The sequence below is a fragment of the Xyrauchen texanus genome, chromosome 28, assembly GCF_025860055.1.
Source record: "Xyrauchen texanus isolate HMW12.3.18 chromosome 28, RBS_HiC_50CHRs, whole genome shotgun sequence".
NCBI classification, from domain to species: domain Eukaryota; kingdom Metazoa; phylum Chordata; class Actinopteri; order Cypriniformes; family Catostomidae; genus Xyrauchen; species Xyrauchen texanus.
This window is the reverse complement of record NC_068303.1, coordinates 33,863,205-33,887,905: the sequence shown is the minus strand read 5'-3', so window position 1 is coordinate 33,887,905 and position 24,701 is coordinate 33,863,205. Positions and strand designations below refer to the sequence as shown.

The following is a 24,701-nucleotide window of genomic DNA, read 5'->3' as shown; positions in this document are numbered from 1 at the left end:
GTAATGCACATTTGAATGTGGGTGAGTAAATAATGAGAGAATTGTAAGTTTTGAGTGAACTATTCTTTTAAAGGCAGGCTATGTGATTAGGGTTGCCACTTTTGAAGTAAGGGACACTTAAATGAGGGTTCACGGCGCCAACCACATCCTCCACAGATTTAGCAATAATGCATTGAGTTAATATGTGTTATTAATACAAATTGTATACCCTTTCTGTGACGAGGCAGGCGAGGAACGAGGATTTAAATGCAGCTTTTAATTAAATTAAACGAAACAACACACAGGGAACCAGGAACAAAACTTGACAACACATGAGAAAACTGACACACACAAAAAAAAAACAAGGGAAACAATGCTTAAAAACACAAGGGAACGAGGAACATCTGGGGAAAACAACCAGGGAAAACCCAATCATGAAAGGAAACTACAAAGGACTACAAAAATAACAGGAAACAGTAATGGGGAACTAAACAATAATTTCAAAATAAAAGTCTAGACAAAAACAAGGAATACGTGAATACGTGACACTTTCTTATGCTGATATTAGAACTTTCCTAACCCCTGACACACACACACACACACACACACACACACACACACACACACACACACACACACACACACACACACACACACACACACACACACACACACGTTGTGTTTCCATGTTTTATGGGGACTTTCCATAGACATAATGGTTTTTATACTGTACAAACTTTATATTCTATCCCCTAAACCAAACCCTACCCCTAAACCTAATCCTCACAGAAAACTTTCTGCATTTTTACATTTTCAAAAAACATAATTTAGTATGATTTATAAGCTGTTTTCCTCATGGGGACCGACAAAATGTCCCCACAAGGTCAAAAATTTCGGGTTTTACTATCCTTATGGGGACATTTCATCCCCACAAAGTGATAAATACACGCTCACACACACACACACACACACACAATATACGTTTATTTGTATCCTTTATCTTATTTATGTACACAGTTTGATTGGTTCATACGTATTATTTCTAATCTTCTTTCACCTGTCTGTATGACTCAGTGAGTGTATTCACACATTGTTTGATCGTACAGAATATATATATATATATATATGCATCAAAAACCTTACTCCAATGACATTTCGATCAAATCGAAACGTATAGGTTAAAAAACAAATGAAAGTGAAGGGATTTGATGAGTATCACCACGCGTTGGTTTGACAGCCTCCATAAAATCACAACTAGACGAGTCAGTCAGTGGTGGGCAGTAGTGAGCAGACTGTACCCGGTAGAAGCTGAAGAAGAAGATCTGGAAGTGTGTGTCCTCTGCGTAGAGATGTCAAACATGGGCGCAAGAGTAGCACGCGTATTTAGGAACTTTAATTTAGAAAATCGTGCACACCGAGAAATAAGCAAATCAAAGCCTCGAGTAGCACCAAGACATCCAACAGAATCCAGTGTTCCTCAACCAGATACAGCAGGTGAGACAGCATTTCACAGCATGCAAGATTAGTTATAACCTGTGAACTGTTTCCAATAAATAGAGAATCAGCAAAACTGATGTCTTTAGAGGAAATATATTATGTATATATGTATATTCAAAACGTAGTGTAAGCTTGTTAGAAGAATGTGAATTAGTGATGTCACCCCCTCAAAATGTGACTGAGCAGTTCTGGAATGTTAGCTAGTATTAAAGGTTTGGTTAAAGGATTTGAGGTGTCTTGCCTTCCATTGCGTGTATGTGGTACACAAATATTCACTGTAACTATAAATATGCGTGTTAATGAGCCTGCTTACTGTCCTATATGAGATGGCTAGTTACACAAGTTTCTGCATGATGTAACCCATTAAGATGTGTTTGTGTTCCATACTCCAACATTACAGAAGACATTCACCTGAAGAATAATCCACTGCTGTCCATGCTGAAGGATGTGTATGTGGATTCTAAAGATCCTGTGCCTCAGGTTTGAAGTTTAGATCACATCAATGGCTAAAAACACCTTTTCAAACACAGAGAGAGAGAGAGAGAGAGAGAGAGATTAATTGGTTTCAATTTTGTTTGTTTTTGTTAGTGTTTATTTTAAAGTGTCTAATATTATTTTCATGTTAATGAAAGGTTGTAAAATACCTAAAAACAAATTTAAAAATATACTGTGAATTAGTGGTGGGTGATACGACCAAAATCTTATATCATGATAAAAGTAATTTTATATCACAATATAGTAAAAAACTAAAATGGTGAAATAAAAAACAAAATAATGGCTTATGTATTAAATAATTTTTACCGTATTGATCAATTTCACATTATGCCACATTTCAGTCTGAAATATGTTGTTGGCCAATATTATTATAAACTTTCCTCAAGAATCTCAAGATCTTCCCAAAGCTATACAACATAGCTCATAAGTAAACAGGGTTGGGGATTAACGGAATACATGTGATGGGATTACGTATTTAAAATATAATTAACTATATTCCACTACAGTTACAATTTAAATAATTGGTATTTAGAATAAAGTTACATTCAAAAAGTAGCTTGATTACTGAAGAGATTACTTTGCATTTTATTGTCATGTTTCATTTAATATTTAGTCCTTTCAGATGGAAAACATTTATACATATAAATGATGTGATCCAAAGTGCATTTGAACAGTGGTGAAACACTTTCTTATGATGTGTTACATTCATACGAGCCGACAGAGAAGTAAGTTTGGAGCACAAGACATGGAAATAAACCTTGTGTAAATGTCAGCTTTATGCTAAGCTAAAATGCTATTTCTAGCCATTTTACAAGCACATGTTACCAGACATGATCATATTTTATCAAGAAATTTCACTTTAGATCATCATTTCTTTTTTTTCTAGTAAGACCTTTGATATTAGGGCAAAAATCATATTCTTGATAATAATATTTGTATTGTTTTTCTGTAAAAATATCTAAAAATCCTTAAAACAAGATCAGTTTGATTTATCTTGTTTTAGAAACAACACTGCAGAAGATATTTAGGTTTTTCAGAGAATGTATTTTTAACATGTGTATTTTGTCTTACTGTACTGGCAGTTTTTATAGTCAAAACAAGTGAAAAAATATACCAGAGCTGAAGAAGTAATCCAAAGTATTTAGTATACATTACTGATCTTGAGTAACCTAATGAAATGCGTTACAAATGACATTTTACAGCATGTAATCTGTAGTGGAATACATTTAAACATAACCCTCCCAACCCTGTAAGTAATACAAATAATAGTAATAATGCAACAAAAATAAAAACTTCTGGCAGAATATTTCCAAAATTATATAAACACTTCTTGCAGAAAATGAATATCAAGTAATTATAAACAGTTCTTGCTAAAACAAATAATAGCTGAAATAATGCGGAGGGCATCATTTGGCTTTCATAATATTCTTTTGCGTGCTTAATTTTGAGGTACAGGAAATTGCCTTTATTACGAGTGATTGTCCTTGTGCGACACCGTTTGCATATTATACTTTTCTGCTTCGATGTCGTAAAAATAACTGTTTAATTAACAAGCTCCTCTTCACTTTCTTTCTTTTTGTTTTAATCCCCATTTCTCCCAATTTGGAATGCCCAATTCCCACTACTTAGTAGGTCCTTGTGGTGGCGCGGTTATTCACCTCAATCCGGGTGGAGGAGAACAACGCTCAGTTGCCTCCGCTTCTGAGACTGTCAGTCCACGCATTTTATCACGTGGCTCATTGTGCACGACACCGCGGAGAGACTCAGCATGTGGAGGCTCATGCTAATCTCCGCGATCCACACACAACTTACCATGCCCCCATTGAGAGCGATAACCACTAATTGCGACCACGATGAGGTTTCCCCATGTGACTCTACCCTCCCTAGCAACTGGGCCAATTTGGTTGCTTAGGAGACCTGGCTGGAGTCACTCAGAACACCCTGGATTCGAACTTGTGACTCCAGGTGTGGTAGTCAGCGTCAATACTCGCTGAGTTACCCAGGACCCCTCTTCATTTTCTTGACGTGTTTGGGAGTCGTCCCGTTCTGTGGAGATATTGTTTGAGGGTTTTTCCTGGGTCAAAAATGATCGATTGGCATGATTGATCCTGCTCTGCGCTCTCCTGTAAATACCAGGAATCCTGCTGGACTCGCGAGCACTTGCGTGCTCCAGAGTTAACGCACGTGCCACTCGCATGAAACACAGATGCGCACGTCTTATGAATCTCAGAATGTGAGATAAATGTAATTTAATTTGTTTGGGTGGCCGGCAAAATTTTTTTGAAGCCTGCCCATGTTTCTTACACAATAGCGCAAAATCTATATCGATTGGCAATTTATAGTGTCGGCACAATATATAGTATATTGATATTTTTCCCAGCCCTACTGCGAATCGAAAACAAAAATTAATTTGAGGTCATTTTTACATTTTTGTTCTGTTCGCGTCTTATCCTTAACACAGACTAGTTGTTCAAACAACCGGCCGACAAGTCTGACTGTAGATTATGAAAATTGGTTGTTTTGCACAAACCTAATGAAAATATTTTCTTTTTAGTTTTTGTTAACAATATAAATAAAAACACTGCTCTCCTCTCATTTTGTAGTCAGGCTGCTGTAGGACACTGCCCTCTACTGGTGTGACTGTCTCTGTGCTATTATACTTTGCTTGTAGGGTGAACCGGTTGCTGTGGTTAAGCAGGTCAAGCAGGAAACAGAGCGCAGGCTGCTGAAGTTCAGTCTACCGGGTGACCCCTATGGTATCTGTGATATCACTGATGTTCCAAAAGGCAAATTGTCCATCGTAGAAGCTTTAACTGCCCTAAACAATCACAAACGCATGCCTAAAACATGGACTCTGGAGAAGCTGGCACAGGAATTCTCTCTCGACAAAAAAGATGCCAAAGCACTGACAGAATTCTTTATTCCCTTTGATGTCAAAATTATTCCACCAAAGTTGGAGGAGACTAAACGGATCAAGGCTTCTTAGCACCCATATGAACTCTGTCATGTAGACTCGACACATCTTGGAAACACGCACAATGTGTAATTGCCTAAATACATACGTTTTGACATTCTGATTGTACTGTGGTCTTATTATTTATTTCGTAGGGCATTTCATCTGTCATTTTGATGTTTTCAGGACAAGACTGATTCCAACAAGCTCTAAGTTACAGGTAAACGTCCTATACCGGTAGTTACGCTCTGCTATGCAGCACTTGAATACATTTTGTTAATACAGTACTTCCTTGCACTCTTAATTTTCTGACTGTGGCAAATGCTAAAGGGATTATTTACCCAAAAATGAAAATTCACCCTCATGCCATCCCAGATGTGTATGACTTTCTTTCTTCTGCAGAACACAAAGATTTTAGAATATTTCAGCTCTGTTGGTCCTTATAATGCAAGTAAATGGTGACCAGACCTTTGAAGCTCCAATAAGCACATTAAGGGCACATTTAAGTAATTATTTTTACCATACACTTTCAGAATGTAAAAAAGGAATAAAATATTGGTCTCACCCACTCTTATCATATTGCTTCTGAAGACATGGATTTAACCACTGGGCTCTTTTGGAGGGTTAGGTAATGTTTGTACTGCAATTCTTTATTTGAACATTCATACAATAAATATTGTAATAAAACAAGGTTCATTACGTGGTTTAGAAATGCATCACTGTACTATTGCTCAAAGAGGGTAAGGGTTTTTCCAGTATTAAACTAAGTGTGAAATTTGTCAATTTTAAATATGTGTGGCTAGGGTTCATTGGGATAGGGCTAGATACTGCAATGGCAAGCAGTACATTGAAAAAGGTGAAGATTTGGTTTGAACATTGGGGGGATGTACTTGTTAGTCTTCATTATTGGGGGGGTTACCTCCCCCCAGAATCTACACCTCTATTACAAAGTAATTTTTTTGAAGTATATCGAATTATGGCTTACACTGACACCTAGTGGCTTGGATGCTGCATCATTCAGACACAGTAGTTTTCAGTTACCAATGTCTTTGTAGAAATTCACTATGTACAGAAAGACAGGTTAATTTATCCATAAATTAAAGTGTCCAATAAAAGGGCAGTTACTGAGATTAAGAGAGTAGTATTCAGCTGGTCATGTGATGTTAACATGGCTGCCCACATGAGGCACCCCTCCCCCATGTGGAATAAAACCGTTTTTATAATGTTAATGATATAATGACTAAACTTTTCATCTCACATGAGTGGTCATGATTTTATAAATACGTTTCAAAATTACTATTCATTTAATTAGAAGTAAAACTTTTTAGATGAGGAAAACATTAATGAGTACATAATTGCTACAAATACTTTTTTAATTTTAAGTCATTTATTTCATGTAAACATAAGTCAGTACGTTATGAACTAACAATGAACAATTATATTTATATAAAATAACTAAGATTAATAAATACTGCGAAAATATATTGTTCATTGATCGTTCATGATACCTAATGCATTTACTGTCAAAATGTAACCTTATTATAAAGTGCTATTCCATATTCACAGCCAAGATAAAAACTTATATGGTGATCAGCGATAGTTTAAACATCTGCCATTCTTTTTAGCTTTAACCAACCACTTAGATATATTACAGACATGAATAACCCTATATAATTCTCTTTCTGTTGTTTCAGTCTCACACCTCAAATCTCTGTACTAGCTCGTACTTGTTTGAGCATGTTTGGGATTGCGACATTATATTAGCCCTATATATTCATATAATGTTTACAAAAATAACTATATTAATGCATACTTTACATTAAAAAAAATGCTATAAACTACTTCCACTGCTGAAAACAATTCTGTCCCTGCTCAAATAATACCCGCAACCAAACCAGAACCAGACTGTGACCAAACCCAGCTGCACCGACTACGACGATTGGCCACACTGGAAACACCAACCCTCCATTCCTGTACTTTCATTGGTCAACACTTTGTCAATCAAATCCTACACTGAACTTTCATTGGTTGACACTCAGGACGCTCATATTCAGTGAATGCGGAGAGCACGAGCGAGTCGCGACGCTGTGTTTGGAATTGAATAGACGCACGCGAGATGAGACCCGGGTACAAAATGTATCATGCATGTTCTCCATCTAAAATGAGCGTTTATAATCGACAAAATGGCCTGTTTTAGAGCGGTATTTACTCCTTTTTGCTCAGGTGTTTCCTCCAAACGAGTAAGAAATGAGACATCTGGTTTACGCCAGTGGTTTTCAGATTGATTCATAAACTTAACACGAACAGAAGAAGCAAAAATTAAATGTACTGTTTTTTTTTGTTTTTGTTTTTTTAACGGAAGCCTGGTTTTATACCATCACTCATTGAAAAATGGATGTATGTTTATTTTAGTAGGAAATGTTGGATTGTCTGAGCTTCAAACATCTGGCGAGAGGAGGATGTGCATCTGAATCCGAGCAGATAACGATGTGACTGATACTGCATCATTCATTTCATCTAAACTTCAGATAAACATGAAGGTAAAGCATCGGATTGTTTAATAATTGTGTTTGAGAGAGGAAGAAATATTATGAAGATGCTGTGATTGTCTCTACTCTTTCCTCCATCTTAACTGAGTTGATGCACTTTCAGGCTTGTAGCCTAGGTGATATGTTTAGCTTTTTAGGGGTATTTATGTAATGATACAAGACATTTGCAATGTCAGATTTTAACAGGATGAATACAAGGTGTGTGTAAGAAAAGAATGCCATTTATAGGATCTTTAAGGGATAAGATGTGGTTACACAAAAAGGGAAAAGTGATCTCTACAGATATTCTCTAAGACAGAAATATTTAGATCCATGATCTATATGACCTGTTTATCGAAGATGTAAGTCTTCTAAATAGGTAGACTTGATTTTTTAAGCATCAAACCTGGACACACAGGGCCTGGAGGGTATCATTAATTGTTTTCGTGGGAGGTGCCCATGCACCCTTGGGAAATCTATGATCCACTAAGTATCTTAAATTCTGTGAGCATTTTCATTTTGTATTTTCCTCTCTGCTCCTTCTATTCCATTCTAATAAGTGCTGATTTTAAGAAATGGTTTCAAGCAATCTTGAATTACTGATAATTATGGTTCTGTATGGATGGAGACATTTTTCAAGCATTGAAGAGGAGACTCTTGATGATTTTATTCCTGTTGCTAGGATCCACAACTATTCAGTGTGCACGGCTGTCATTGACTCACGAGGTTACCTCTGCTGTCACTATGGTTTCAGCTGATACCACTCCGTTCGTCTTTGTTTTATAAGATGTTTTCCACTTTCAGTTTGGCTTCTTATTGGCTACAGCTTTTAAACAGGCCCATTACTCAGACCCTCCTTGGGTGAAACTGTCACCTTTAATGATGAGGGGAGAGGCTGAAAAAGTATAATGACGTGTGAGTCTAGTCTGATTTCATGTTCTAATTTATGAGATTGTAGCTGTTTTTCACAGATATACACACCCACACTCTATGTGTATGTGTGTATATGTATACATACACACATACTTATATATTCTCTGTTTATCTCTCTCATCAACAAGGCATTTCTGTCCACAGAACTGCCGCTCACTGGAAGTTTTTTTGTTTTTGGCACCATTCTGGTGTAAATTCTAGAGACTGTTGTGTGTGAAAATCCCAGGAGATCAGCAGTTACAGAAATACTCAAACCAGCCCACCTGCCACCAACAATCATCCATGCGATTATCTAATCAGCCAATCGTGTGGCAGCAGTGCATAAAATCATGCAGATACGGGTCAGAAGCCTCAGTTAATGTTCACATCAACCATCAGAATGGGTAAAAAATGTGATCTCAGTGATTTGGAGTGTGGCATGATTGTTGGTGCCAGATGGGCTGGTTTGAGTGTTTCTGTAACTGCTGATCTCCTGGGATTGAATTTTCATCAGCAGTGGCCCAAGTCACACACCAATGCGGCTAGTAAGAGTTACCCACCACTGGTTTGGCAAATTGGTGGGTGTTAATGTAGATCCCTTTTGAAATCTGTTTTATTCCATTTTAATATTTTTTTTTTCTTCTCCAAATTCTGTGTTTTTCATTTTATTTTCTCTGAATTCCGGGTTTTAAAGTTTAATTACATTTTATCATATAAAACTGTCTAATCAAATTCATTCATATAATTTTTATTAAATGAAAACAGAACAATTACTTTTCAACATACCATTGCATTATTTTGTGTTAAATTAAGAGTGTCTATACTGATCCTCACAACACAATCCAAAACTCATAATGGGAGGTTTTAAATTTGTTTATGTTATTATTATTGTCAAATACAGTGCTGCATATTAGAGCATCACAGTATAAATGAAAGCAGTGAGGAAACTCTTTCTTGAGATATTGCTTTAATATAATTGTTTTTAATATTTTAGTAGTTTTTAATATTTTAGTATTTTTACTATTTCTACTACACTGAATATAAAATTTTACTTGACAGAAGTATTATTATTTTCCCCATGACAACTGCATATGCCCCCCATTTTTCACTGTATTATTTATTTATTTTGTCTGGTTCTATATAAGAGGACTCAAGTGTGAACACCTTTTCTTGATCAGTATTTATATTGATGGTAGAGTATGTTTGCCCATGACTTAATTTTGTCCAAAAGGAAACACTTACTTTTTTTGTTTTTTAAATGTAAATAATCATATCGAAATATTTTTCTAAATAATCGCAATTAAATTTTTTGGTCCAAATTGTTCAGCCCTATTATTTATGATGGATTATTACTCAAAATGACTGAAAATATAGCTAATTAAGTGATATTACGATCAATGGTAGCATTTTTATTTTTATAATAAAAATTACAAAATATTATTATTTAACATTATTTGTCAGTAGTGTTTCTGGTTTCCATTACTGACAAAAGAGCATGCAATCTAATGGTAAATATACCGTTTATATTATTTTCATTCTAAAATTAATTCTTTAGTTGTTTTGTGACCTTGAATGGAATGAAAAACAGGTCAAATAATTCATATAGCATGTTAGGATTGATACGTTTTATTTTCGAAAATATTTCAGATGTAGAATGACACATTATCATCTTAACCATTTGAATGAAAAACTGAATTACACAATTAATATTAATTAATCATACTAAATATTAATACGGCTGATGTATTAATATTTGGCCATGAATTCCAGTATGAAGGTGCAAAGTAAAAAGCATGATATTTTTAATGTATGATCTGACAGCTGTAATTCAGAACAGTTTAATCAGTCAATGTAATTGCTTGATGTACATTGAACATGGAGAGAAATAATGATTTGCGTTGAGTACCTGATATTGCAGTGTGTGTCGTTTTAATGGGTTGTTTATTTGTGCATGTCTGTCTAGATAATTGGGTATGCATGTGTGTTTGCATGTGGGTGGTTGAGTATCTTTGGCATATATGTGTTTTTACACAATTGCCTCGTTCTCTCATGTTCCTCGATCCTCTTAGTCTCAGAAGAATAGGCACAGCCCACCCACTCGAGACACAAACACCTCCATTAAACCAAACTGTTGCTGTGATTTTCACTTTAATGGAACCACGTAGGTGTTGACATTTATGCCTTAAGACACACAATTGGTACATTTGGCACTCTCATGGCCACTAGAAGCTCCTCACCTCTTGTTCAGAGATGCATCTGGGCAAAGTGGCACCTTGACAAAACGAAATCTGGTCCTTTCTTGGACAACTTATAGATACGTTGACAAGACAATATGTTCTATGTTCTAGCTGTCAATGTACTGTGCTGTGGTTAAAGCCATCACAGTGTGTCTGTGTGCAAGACACTACAAGGACACTAAAATTCTCCATTCACACTTTTTAAATTATTATTGAAATGCAATTGCATTATGCATTAACATGTAGTGCCCATGATGAGTCAAAAGCTTTCAAAAACGTAAAAAAAAAAAACCCGCTTCTCTCTCCACTTCCACTCAGCACCACTTATATACCTATCTTGAGGCACACAAATGTTGTTAACAGACTGCTAGACTGTGGGAACTATAAATGAATGAGAGATTGGTAGGGCTAGGAGTTGATTCTAAAAAGAATTGATTCTTTAATAAGAAAGCATTCTTATAAGCCTTTAAGCACTTAAGACAGCTGCTTTCCAGACTGTAGTCTGCCTGTATTTTTCTTTGGATTATACCAATAATCAAGTAAAATGTCCAATGTGACCGAAAGAAAAATTGCCATACAATACAATCCATTCTCATTCCCTAAACGTCCAATTTTTGACGCTTGTGCAGAAGCCGTCCATGTCTGCATGATGACATCAAAGGTGCCCCCTGGCGTCCTCTCCTTGACGTGGTGAGAAACACCATTTGTTTTAACGATTAAATTTTGGTGTCCGTTATCAATCTTAAATGAACTTTTTTCTCTCTCTCTCCCCTTTTTTCTCTCCCCAATTTGGAATGCCCAATTCCCACTGCACTTTAAACCCAAAAAGGTTTAAAGGAGTTTCTTTATTAATCAAAACAGATTTTAATTTAATAAGGAGGCCTGATTTAATTTCAGGCCTCCTCCTTTAATCAATGCAAGTGAATGTACTAAATTTTTTGACGGTCCAAAATGCATATTTAGGGTGCATCAAAATAATCCACACAAGTTGTAATTTATGAAACCAAGTGGGAGAGCGTTTACTGAGCGTTTACACAGGATTTACAGAGTTCAATACAGAGTTCACACAGTGAGATCAATGGTACGGGTGATATCACACAGAAGAGAAGCTTCACAAACTAAAGAGGTAACAGGCAAAACAACAGAGTAAGCACTAAACAGATATCGACAAAGATCAAGAGCAAATACAGACTGGTAAATAAATACTGCGAGTCCTTTGTGTGAGACTTGACAGTGAAGTGGCGTGAAGGTGGGTTATTTATGCAGTGATGAGCGAGTGAATTGAGTGCAGGTGCAGTGAATTAGAAATCGGGTGATTTGGGAGTTCGCTGGAAAAATAGCATGGGAACAGCCGATGAATTCAGATATCGACCCTTTATTTCTTTTGATGATCTGAAATCCTCAGGGGTAAAATGTTCACTGGACACCCTCAAATATTTGAGAGAATGTAGGGGTGTACTGATATCCAGGTTCAGCCCGATAAGACAGGGCTTCAGTCACTCATGATCATGTATAGGAAATCGATGAAAAGTTCATATTTTTCCTGGCGTGCATTTTTTTGGGGGTTTCTGAAGGTTGAAGCATCTGGGATGCACACACCAAAAGACCATTTTGAACAGTACACTTATACATACAAATCTACAGCAAAGACAATTAAACCTTTTTACAGTGCTCCTCTTGTAAACAATGACGTGCTTCCTGCCTCCTCCTCCACGTGAGCGTCTCCACATCTCTCATACAGAGATGTACGGAAGCAAACATTTGTAGTTAGAAGTATTGTTTTGTTTCTAAAAAAATGAATCAATCGTTTGGGTTCAGAAGAACGTTATTTGTCGACTTGAGTCCTGTGGATTATTTTGATGCACCCTAAATATGCATTTTGGACCGAGTACATTCACTTGCATTGTTTAAAGGAGGAGGCCTGAAATTAAATTCTATAAACTTAAATTTTCTTGGATGGCCTGAAGGTGAGTACATTTTCATTTTTCCTCTTGGTGGCATAGTGACTCGCCTCAATCGGGGTGGCGGAGTATGAATCACAGTTGTGTCCGAGACGTCAATCCGCGCATCTTATCACGTGGCTTGTTGAGTGCGTTACCGCGGAGACATGGCGAGTGTGGGGGCTTCATGCTATTCTCAAGTGGCATCCATACACTACTCACCACATGCCCCACTGAGAGCGAGAACCACATTATAGTGACCACAAGGAGGTTATCCCATGTGACTCTACTCTTCCTAGCTACCGGGCCAATTTGGTTGCTTAGGAGACCTGGCTGGAGCCACTCAGCACACCCTGGATTCAAACTCGCAACTCCAGGGGTGGTTGTCAGCATCAATACTTGCTAAGTTATCAATCTTTAAATATTACTTCATGTGCCAAACCTCAATGTTTTATAATACTAATAAATATATTAGTGTGATGTTACATTATACAGTAATTTATAATATTTTAGATCCCCTAACCCAACTCCATTTCTAAAGCTAACCGATAATCAACAAACAATATAAAACATGAAAGAGACACTTGAGTTTAGTAACAATAATTTGATATACACTATTTTATACAGATTAGATAAATATAAACAACAGATTAAACAGAATTTAAATTAAATAAAAATAATTTCCCCAACATATGTCATGAAGAGAAAATTGTACCCCAACATATAATTAAATGATGCTAAAATTCTGATGCCCTTCACGTCACTCGGTTGACGTCAAAGGTTTCTCGTTGAAAGGAACACACTTGCTGACGCCATAGGGCACTTTTTGGTGTCTGTAGATTGACGCTCTGGGCTCTTGCACAAGCGTCAGTTTTTGACGCCTTGGGAGTGAGAATGTGTTGTACAAAAACAACTTTCCCGATGTTAGAAACAAACAGAAGATGCAAAAGGGGTTTTGCTGAACACAAACGAAGATTTTTAGAAGAATATCTCAACTCCGTAGGTCCTCACAATGCACGTTAATGGTGGCCAGAAATCTGAAGGCATAAAAAGCATATAAAGGCGGCATAAAAGTAATCTGTTGACTCTAGTGGTTAAATCCATGTCTTCAAACTTGATATGATAGATGTGGGTGAGAAACAGATTCATATTTAAGTTTTTTTTTTTTTTTTACTATAAATGTCCACTTTCACATCTAAAAGTCACATGTGGTGCCAGTTTATTTTCACTTTCACATAGTTTAATATTTATTTATAAACAAAAAATAAAATGTGACAAATTACAGTTTAGTTGTTTTGTTTTATAAAATTTTTTTCCCATGACTGACGTTTTTTGGTTTGTTTTATTTTTTTATGGAAAAGCAGCTATAATTAAAAAACTTTTGTTTGTCAATTGACTTGATTGTGTCATAATTAGCCTATATCACATTATTATGCATATTCCATCACTTTTACAGCACAAAATAAACACCTAAATGAGTTGACCAGATGTTTTTGCAATTTGTCCGATTAACTTTATCATTCTTGAACACGTTGGCCAGCACTGAAATATCATTAGCAGAAACTCTGGTGTGCAAATCTTATCAGGGTGTATGGCTTCACTTGAGACAGAGAGAATGAAAAAAAACATGGACAGGGTTTTGCATTGAAATCATCTTCTCTAGCGCATCTGTGTTTTCATGTGAGTGTCTTTTCATTGTAGTCCTTTTGTAGTTTTATTTTTCGATTGGTTCTCCCTGATGGTTTCCCAGGTGTTCCTCATTCCCTGATTGTTTTAAGCCCTTGTTTCCCCTGGTTGTTTGTCAGTTTTTGCATGTTTGGACTATGCTCTGTGCTTGTTTACTGCGTTTTGTTTTCTTATAATCAGAGTTAGCTTGTTCATCTTTTGCTTTAATGAAAAGAATAGACAAGGGCTTAAATATACGAAGGAAAACAAGGAACATCTGGGGAAACAATCATAGAATGAGGAACACCTGGGAAAACAATCAGGAAGAGCCAATTGTGAAATAAAACTACAAAAGGACTACAAAACAAACAGGAAAATGGGAACTAAACAAGAATTTCAACATAAAAACACAAAACCAAAAGACAACCGGGAATATGTGACAATAGGCATTACAATATGGTTATTTAATACAAACACCCCAACCCCCCCATTCCCATCCCCATCCCCATCCCCATCCCCATCCCCATGGAACAGTTCAGCTGTTTTTAATCTGCAGTGGTGATATGGAAGCTGTATCTGAAGCAATATAAACCATGACAACGTTGTTGTGCAGCACAAAGGCTTCAAATATATTTATCAGAAATCACAATTGCAGTGTCTGCCACTTGTTGATTCTTGTTGAGCCATGAAAAAAGATGTGCACTGATTGTCATGACAACTGCAAAGTTTAAGGTTTGATGCAACATTTCATATATTTCATGAAATATCTGTGTTCTTCACGAACTGAATGCTGCATCTGTTTTTATTAGTCAGTTTAATATTTTTCAATAGTTAATGTACAGATTCCATACTGAACAAAGCAACAATCTTGCAAAAACTCCTCTAACTGTTTAGGATTTATTTTACAAGCTATTGTATGGAGGCCCAAACCTGCATAAATAATAAATGAATAAATGTCTTGATAAAACAAATAGAATTAGTTTTTAATTAAATTTATTCCTGAATTTATTATTGTATGACATTATTCCTTTATTATTTTCTATATTTATTTTTAACTTTATTTTTATTCTTTTTAACTTTTAATTATTTATTCATTTATTTTGCATATTTTTTTTATTTTTATATTTATTTATTCCCACATATATTTATTTCCATATTTATATATTCCCATATATATTTATTTATTTATACATGTATTTATTTGTACTTTTCTGTGGAAAAACATGCTAACGAGGGAGGCGGTCCTTGCGTAGCTCCAGTGCATCATTGGTTAAGAGCTCAATAGTACTTATCGGAAGCAGATGGACGTCCTACCTTAGCACCCTCTGACTCGCACAGATTTTGAATATGTATGCAGGGACACGTTTTGCAGAGAGTTTAACAATCCAGGATGTGCTTCGACATTCATACGGGCATACAGTACAGCTCCCCTAAAACATCAATAAGCACCTCTACTCTAAGTGAAACATAGTTATTTGATGCGTGGTTATCGACTTAATTCGCAGGTTGCGCAAATCTCTAGATATATGTGAAGAGTCAGCTATAGATTTAATTTTTTTTTTATTGCAGATGTATACATACATAAACGATCAGGGAAATAAAGCATGGTTGTATCTTTTAGAATGAACAATCATAATAACAGAAAACAATATTATGGATTTGCAGACATCAAAATATGAAGTTATATACACGCAGAAAAAAAAGAAAAGGACAAAGTTAAATCATATCATTTATGAAACTTGCTCATTTTGTGGTTTTGTTGAAGAAACAACTTCCCATTTATTTTGTTATTGTAGTATAACCAATACATCTTGGATTGACTTAAGCTCTTGTGTTTTTAGCCCCACAAATAGCTTTAGTTTACACGCGATATGGCTATGACCTAACGTCACATCAAAACAAGTCAACAGTAATCGAGCACACCCTTCAATCTACAATAAGCCAATGGTAAACAGGACCCGCCCACATCATTATCATACAAGACAGAAATGTAAGAATAAATACAAAAATAAATAAATGTGGGAATATTTAAATCTAGAAATAAATTAATGCATAATGAAATAATAAAAAAACTAAAACAAATGAAAGAATATTTTTTTTTGAAGAATAAAAATAATAAAGGAAAAAAAGTCATATAAAAATTAATTCAGGAATAACTTTAATTAAAACTAATTATATTTGTTTTATCAAGACATTTATTCCTTTATTTAGTTTCTTATTATTACATTTATTTATGTATTTATTTATTATTTTTGCACGTTTTGTCCTCCATACGATTGTGGCTGCCAACCTGAAAATGTACAAGGAATTATAGATTATTCAAGAACATATTTAAGTGGGCTTCAACTCAACTGTCAGCACCCAAAGTAATCCTCATAGACATACCCTGAAATAGAGTTGCAATTTTAAAAGAGATTACAAGTCGTGCAAGTTTATGATTGTTGGGGTCTTTGCTGCTAAGGAGATTTAGAGATTGGACCCTTGGAACTTTAAATGAATAACTCAAGAGGTCTAAAGAGACTAATTTGTGTAATGCAAAACCATGAAAGTTTAGACGTCCAATGGGGTTTCATTGCAGACTTAAGGTCTTGCATATAGCACCTGTTAGAGGTATCATAAATGAATCATTTATATAAAGCATTTATATAATTATGTTGGTGTGACAATATTTCTAGGTATCGAATTCCAATTTGAAATCCAGTTAATTTGGGTTTATTTCAGTTATATACTGATGTCTGATGAAGAGCATGTACAGATGAAGTCAGAAGTTTGCATACACCTTTGCCAAATACATTTAAACTCAAGTTTTTCACAATTCCTGACATTTAATTGTAGTAAACATTCCCAGTCTTAGGTCAATTAGGATCATTACGTTACCAAAATGCTTCACACTGTATCTCATTCACCCAATCACACACACACACTCCCCTGAGCAGCCTTTCAGGTTATGTCGAAACAGGACTCATTTTACTGTGGATATAGATACTTGTCTGTTTCCTTCGATTGTTGGAAAAATTGCTTGTGTCATGCACAAAGAGGTCCTAAACGACTTGCCAAAACTATAGTTTGCTAATATGAAATCTGTGTAGTGGTTTTAATGACTTCAACCTAAGTGTATGTAAACTTCTGACTTCAACTGTAGCTTGAAACATCAAGTTTTTTTAAATTGATTTGGAAGTAACAGTCTGCCAACTTTGTTGTGTGTTTACATGATTTGAATACACAAATAGTTTAATATAAATATTGATGCATGGATCTAAAGTATCAGTACAATATCATTAGAAAGATTATTATGATGTATCAATATTTGATTGTATTAACACTGCCCTACTTGACAAAATCAGTATTTGTTCTCTTATTCTACAGACTTGTTTTTTTATTATCCCTAAACCAAGACTGTAACTGTAACTCCTCTCAAGCTTTCATGCTACATGCACCAAACTTAGCATAGACTTTCAGACTCATGTTGGTGTGATTTTTCTAACTGATACAAACAGATTTCCTGTAGCAGATCAAAACATAGACTTTGATGAAATGTTGAAACAGACAAAAGGGCTTTTCACGCTGCGCTTAACCTCGCGTTAAAGCAACGTTTCACACTTGTAATTTTTAGAGTTATGAAACTGCTCTGGAGTAGGGTTAGCACCACAGGGTTAAGTACAAAGGTATACTGTGTAAAACAATGATGTGTTAGAAAGTATCAAGTTGTTTAGCAAAAAACAACCAATCATAAAATGCCTCAGTACTTACCTCACTTTATCAGATTTGTTTAAATAAGCTGATTTTTGGGAGTAATCAATGTATTGGTGTGCATGTAAATGTACTAATTGTTGACACCGCAGATAAGAACGTTAAATGTACATGTGAAACCTCAGAACTAGATTAATTAGTAACCGAGGGTCAAGTATGAACAGTATGAAAAAGGATAACCCTGGATTTTGTTTACCCAGGATAAAGGATGACACAGGGTTTACAGTTTCAAGTGTGAAAAGCCCTCAAGACTATTCAAACTCTTAACTGTCAAAACATCTAACACAAACAATCCAAGTCTATCAGCGTTTTTGCAAAATCACGTCATGTTGGAATTATCGTAATTACAAGATTCAGACTTGTAAAAGTCTTTGTAGAGTTGTATAGAATTCTATGAAAACTCTGTCTTGACAGTTGTGACTTAATGAAAAAAGAAAAACAAAATGGCAGCGGCCTCAATAGTTAAAAGTAATAGCGAACACGTCTGTTCGATATGCAATTTGATTATGCCGTTGTAACTCGGAGAGCTTTCTTTGTTCTTAAACATTTTGCAAGAACATAAAGAGGTGAATTAATGTAGTGATAAATATTTTGCTGTTATCAACCACAAAGCTGTTGTGGTGTTATGTCTTTGGCCATAGAAACTAATACTTCTGAGGTCTGAGGGCATGATCAGTAGCAGATTCATGTTAGTGGTATATAAATTAATACTTCATCTTTAACACTGCAGTTTGTGTATAGGTAGTGTTTCATAATAGTTTGATCAGATTGTTTGTGGCATTCTTGCATTACAGGTTTCTCATTCTTCTCTTTTGCTTCCACAGGGTCTGCTTCCATACTGACATGTTTGCTAGTGACCTTGCATACTGGCCGAACATGCCCTCTTTACTCTGTAACTGCAAGAAGAAGAAGAATGCTTTATTCCTCCCCTAATCCACCCGTGGCTTCAGGGCAGCCTAGCGCCACCCTGTACCCCCCACCCAGGGCATTGACCCAGTCAGTGGGCACAAGAGCCATGGAGAATTTGTCATCAAAAGACAACGGCTTACTGGACTTCAGGACTCTATCAGAATACGTAACACCTACATCAGTGTGGCAGGACACCGTGCAGGGCCTGAACCTGCCCCTTCAGGTCGTCTTCTGTTTGGTCATCATCTGTGTGCTGCTGCTGGCCTTCCTCGGCAACATGGTGGTCTGTGTGATGGTTTACCAGCGAGCCGCTATGCGCTCGGCTATTAACATCTTGCTGGCCAGTCTTGCCTTTGCTGATATGATGTTAGCGGTCCTCAACATGCCCTTTGCCCTCGTCACCATAGTGACCACGCGCTGGATCTTTGGGGAGGTGTTTTGCCGTGTATCGGCTATGTTCTTCTGGATGTTCGTGATGGAGGGTGTGGCTATTTTGCTGATCATCAGTGTGGACCGCTTCCTGATCATCGTACAAAAGCAGGATAAACTCAGTCCACGCAGGGCCAAAGTGTTGATCGCAGTCTCATGGTCTCTCTCGTTCTGCCTCTCCTTCCCTCTTTCTGTTGGCCATCCTGCCCTGTACATTCCCCCCAGAGCACCACAGTGTGTTTTTGGATACACGGTTGATCATGGATACCATGCCTACGTGATGCTAATTATGTTGGTTTTCTTTTTTGTACCCTTCCTGGTGATGCTGTACACGTTCATGGGCATCCTAAGTACACTCCGTCACAACGCACTGCGCATCCACTCCTACCCCGACTCGGTCTGCCTCAGCCAGGCCAGCAAGCTGGGTCTCATGAGTCTGCAGAGGCCCTTTCAGATGAACATTGACATGAGCTTCAAAACACGTGCCTTCACCACAATCCTCATTCTTTTCTCGGTCTTCACCGCATGCTGGGCTCCTTTTGCTACCTACAGCCTACTATCCACCTTCAGTAGTACATTCTACTACAGGCAGAACTTCTTTGAGATCAGCACGTGGCTGCTGTGGATCTGCTACCTCAAATCAGCCCTGAATCCTCTCATCTACTACTGGCGTATCAAGAAGTTTCGTGTCGCCTGCCTTGATCTAATGCCCAAGTACTTCAAGTTCCTCCCACAGTTGCCTGGCCACACTAAGAGACGTATCCGCCCCAGTGCAGTTTATGTATGTGGGGAGCATCGCTCTGTGGTATAGCAGAGGACTTGTGTCTTTTTGTAATTCTTATGGGACAATCTTGACAAGCTGTGATATGTTTGATCTTTCTTAAAAGGCAGGATGATTTAGCTATAAGAGATTTTACAGATGGTTTACAGAGCCTGTACATTAAACAACTTTAATAGCACATTGTTTTTACATCTTAAAGGAATAGTTCAACCAACAATGATAATTCGTATAACATCTTCTGCGGAACACAAATAAAGAGGTTTTCAAAGATGTTACTATATGATGTGTTCATATCCATACAATGCAAGTCAAGGGGGTCCAACATTTCCAAAGCTCCAAAATGGACATAAAGGCAGCACAAAAGTAATCCATATGATGCAATCCATGCCTTCTGAAGAGGTACGATCGGCTTTGGGTGAGAACAATCCCAAATGTTGCAAGACGATAACAATTTGTAAGAGTTTGATACTGAATAAAGGTGCGGTCACACATACCTTCACAATGAGAATTTTGTTGGGGGCTGATGTTGAGCGTGTGAAATCTCTTTTAATGCTGCACTTTATACTCCGTGAGAGTGATGTTAAAAAGAAACACCACTAAAATGATATCCTTATCCATTGTGAATATTTAGTGACCTCTGTGTGCAAAGCACCGCCCACACAGTGGTCACTGCCAATTCAAGCAACTTCCCATTGGTCAATGTGGCGAAATTCACCTGTCAAAGTTCACCAAACCTGAACTCCACGTGAAATCCGCGAGTGGAAATTCTTTGGCACTGGAACTCAATTGTGCGAAATGCACGATAGCGCGTATTCCCATTGAGATGACTGTATTTTGACTGTGGAATTTTGCCAAACGAAGAGATGTGTGACTGCGCTTTAAGGCCAAAAGTATACTACGTTACAGGGCGCGTGATGCAAATCTCGTCATCAGCAGTGTGCTCGAGCACTAAACGCACTCGCATCCCAGTTTTCCTTAACCGCGTGTCTTAGAATGCGTGATGTGTGCGTGAGGAGGTCTGGAAATACCTGCATTTGTATAACTCAGTCTGAAGGAATATAAAGAAAATGGGTCTAAACTCCTGAAGAGAAAGGCCGGTATCTCATAGCGGGCATGCGCCAACCACCTGTGCATGCAATTATATGGAGAATATTTTGAAAGACTCTCATTCGACTGTATGCAGACGCTGAGCGTTCGCATCAAATTGGAAGTATACCTTGAGTTTAAGAGTGAGTAATTATCATTTTTTGGGTGAACTATTCCTTTAATAGAATTTAGAACTTACTAGAAGTTTGTTCTGTACATACCAGTAAGGTGCTGCTATATTTGGTGAAAATGTGCAATTTTCTGTTTTATGAGATGAATGTAATAAGATTTTATGTGCTGTATTTGTTTCTAAGTTTTGTGATCTCATTTTAAAATTGGAAATTTCTATTTAATTTTGTTATTGAACATTTTCAATTATTCTATTTTACCTTGTTAGGTGTTGAAAAAAAAAGTTAAAAAGTATTTGACCTGTAATAATAAAGGCTGAAGCATGTTCATTTTAAACATGTAGATGACGGAGACAAAACTTGATTTTTTTGTCATGTTCATTGGATATTTAACATCTACTCGGATATTGAAAACCTGGAAATGTCAGGGAATTGTGATTTCCATGCCTGGAAAATTGATGGAAATAAATAAAATTTCAGTCAGTGAAGATTCATTTTTCTAGTTATGTAATGATACTTATAAAGTAATCAAAAACAACTTTAAATATAATAGAATATAAAATGTCAATCTGTCAATCATAATATATATATGTTCAGAACAGGTGAAGTTGCTGCATATATCATATAAATGACAACCTTCCAAGGTACAACATTAAAACCACCTGCCTAATATGATGCCGCCAAAACAGCACCAACATGCATCTCAGAAAATTAGATGTTGTTCTTCTCACCACAGTTGTACAGAGTGGTTATCCAAGTTACCATAGACTTTGTCATTTCGAACCAGTCTGGCCAGTCCCCGTTGACCTCTCTCATTAACAAGCCGTTTACATCTGCAGAAGTGCCGCCCGCTCACTGGATGTTTTTTGTTTTTGGCACCATTCTGAGTAAACTCTAGAGACAGTTCTGCGTGAAAATCCCTGGAGATCAGCAGTTACAGAAATACTCAAACTAGCCCATCTGGCACCAACAATCATCCCACAGTCCAAATCACTGAAATCACATTTTTTTTTACCCATTCTGATGGTTGATGTGAACATTAACTGAAGCTCCTGACCCGTATCTGCATAATTTTATGTTCTGCACTGCTGCCACATGACAGGCTGATTTGATAATTGCATGGATGATTGTTGGTGGCAGATGGGCTGGTTTGAGTATTTCTGTAACTGCTGATCTCCTGGGATTTTCACACACAACAGTCTCTAAAATGTACTCAGAATGATGCCATTGGCAGTTCTGCAGATGGAAACACCTTGTTGATGAGAGAGGTCAACGGAGAATGGCCAGACTGTTTCGAACTGACAAAGTCTACAGTAACTCTGATAACCATTCTTTACAATTGTGGTGAGAAGTATAACATCTCAGATGTAGGTTGGCACTGTTTTGGTGACAGGTGGGGTACCTACACAATATTAGGCAGGTGGTTTTAATTTTGTGGCTCATCTGTGTAATTTGCATAATTTAACTTTAATAGATTTTTTTCCCCATTACCAATTATATTGCAGCATAACGAATTGAGTGAACAGTTTAATTGAAAAATGTACCTGATTGTCCTAATATTTGGTATATCCCCTTTTGCTAAGGCTGGGATAAACAAGTTTGAGGTGCAAAACCTGATCCATGTTATCCAGTATGATTTGAGAATATTCCAGAGTATCTTCAACAGAAGTAAGGAAATCTGACCTTTTGGACAAATTAGTTGCTTATTTGATTAGCCACCTAAAAATCCCAGATTTCTAATGTACTCTCATTTTTGGATCCTACTGTATTTCCACTCCTTATAGCATTATGTTCTATATGTTACAGTCTTAAATGTCAAATATTTGTGGGTGACATTCCTACAGCTTCTGTACTCAGATGTCAGTTTAGACAGGGAGAAATTCAGCTGGATGCTTCTGATTGGGTTGTTTTGCTTCAAAGCTTCTGTCATGTCTGTTACACCTTTGTAGTGTGGCAGGTTCATTTAGATGATGATTATTCCTGAAGCTGGAGATAAAGCCTCTTCGCTTTGTGTATCAGATAGGTGATTTTCCCTGTCAGTTTCCCTTGTGGGGTTCATTATTGCTCAAGCCACCGCTAATGAGGATGCTGTGGGCTTTTGAAGCTCATCGGAACCATTGTGTGGAACAATATTACTAAGCAACAGTACAGATTGCTTGGCAACTAAAAGTTTGTACACTCCGGTGGGTCTCGGTGAAAGAGTTTTGTGTTAAGGAGATGCCACACTTTGTCATCATAAATACCTTGTCTTATGTAGGTATCCTCTGAGGATTATGCGTGGTATTAATGTCAGTAACATCATTGAATAATTAGATACTGCAACCTATCACACATACTGATTTTACTTGTGTGCACACACTGTTAAATGCTAAAGTAATTTAAGTTAGATGTTTACATGATTAAATATCCTTATAAGTGGTAAAAGTGGCCTCTCATTGGTTGGGATGCTGCCACAACCACTATACAGTGCATCTGGAAAGTATTCACAGCGCTTCACTTTTTCCACATTTTGTTATGTTACAGCCTTATTCCAAAATGGATTCAATTCATTATTTTCCTCAAAATTCTACAAAAAATACAACATAATGACAACGTGAAAAGTTTTTTTTTTAAAATCACATGTACATAATTATTCACAGCTTTTGCCATGACACTCAAAATTGAACTCAAGTGCATCCTGTTTCCACTGATCATCCTTGAGATGTTTCTACAACTTGATTGGAGTCCACCTGCGGTAAATTCAGTTGATTAGACATGATTTGGAAAGGCACACATCTGTCTATATAAGGTCCCACAGTTAACAGTGCATGTCAGAGCACAAACCAAGCCACGATGTCCAAGGAATTGTCTGTAGACCTCTGAGACAGGATTGTATTGAGGCACAGAACTGGGGAAGGGTACAGAAAACGTTCTGCAGCATTGAAGGTCCGAATGAGCACAGTGGCCTCCATCATCTGTAAATGGAAGTTTGGAACCACCGGGACTCTTCCTAGAGCTGACCACCCGACCAAACTGAGCGATCGGGAGAAGGGCCTTAGTCAGGGAGGTGACCAAGAACCCGATGGTCACTCTGACAGAGCTCAGCATTTCTGTAGAAAGAGGAGAACTTTCCAGAAGAACAACCATCTCTGCAGCACTCCACCAATCAGGCCTGTATGATTGGCCAGACGAAAGCCAATCCTCAGTAAAATGCACATGACAGACTGCCTGGAGTTTGCCAAAAACCAAGCACCGCTCATCACCTGGCCAATACCATCCCTACAGTGAAGCATGGTGGTGGCAGCATCATGCTGTGGGGATGTTTTTCAGCAGCAGGAACTGGGAGACTAGTCAGGATCGAGGGAAAGATGAATGCAGCAATGTACAGAGACATCCTTGATGAAAACCTGCTCCAGAACCTCAGACTAGGGCG

General features: G+C 37.1%; 2 protein-coding genes across 2 annotated transcripts; both read left to right on the top strand.

Moving 5' to 3' along the window:
• The first annotated feature begins 1,294 nt into the window (after nucleotides 1–1,294).
• Nucleotides 1,295–5,610, top strand: ndufaf4 (NADH:ubiquinone oxidoreductase complex assembly factor 4). The gene is made up of 3 exons (XM_052096239.1): nucleotides 1,295–1,473; nucleotides 1,877–1,956; nucleotides 4,643–5,610. Exons 1-3 carry the CDS (start codon nucleotides 1,329–1,331, stop codon nucleotides 4,955–4,957), a joined length of 540 nt encoding a protein of 179 aa, XP_051952199.1. The 5' UTR covers nucleotides 1,295–1,328; the 3' UTR covers nucleotides 4,958–5,610.
• A 1,406-nt stretch (nucleotides 5,611–7,016) lies between these two features.
• Nucleotides 7,017–21,735, top strand: LOC127622292 (probable G-protein coupled receptor 63). The gene is made up of 3 exons (XM_052096354.1): nucleotides 7,017–7,164; nucleotides 7,337–7,464; nucleotides 18,781–21,735. Exon 3 carries the CDS (start codon nucleotides 18,870–18,872, stop codon nucleotides 20,103–20,105), a length of 1,236 nt encoding a protein of 411 aa, XP_051952314.1. The 5' UTR covers nucleotides 7,017–7,164; nucleotides 7,337–7,464; nucleotides 18,781–18,869; the 3' UTR covers nucleotides 20,106–21,735.
• The last annotated feature ends 2,966 nt before the right edge of the window (nucleotides 21,736–24,701 follow it).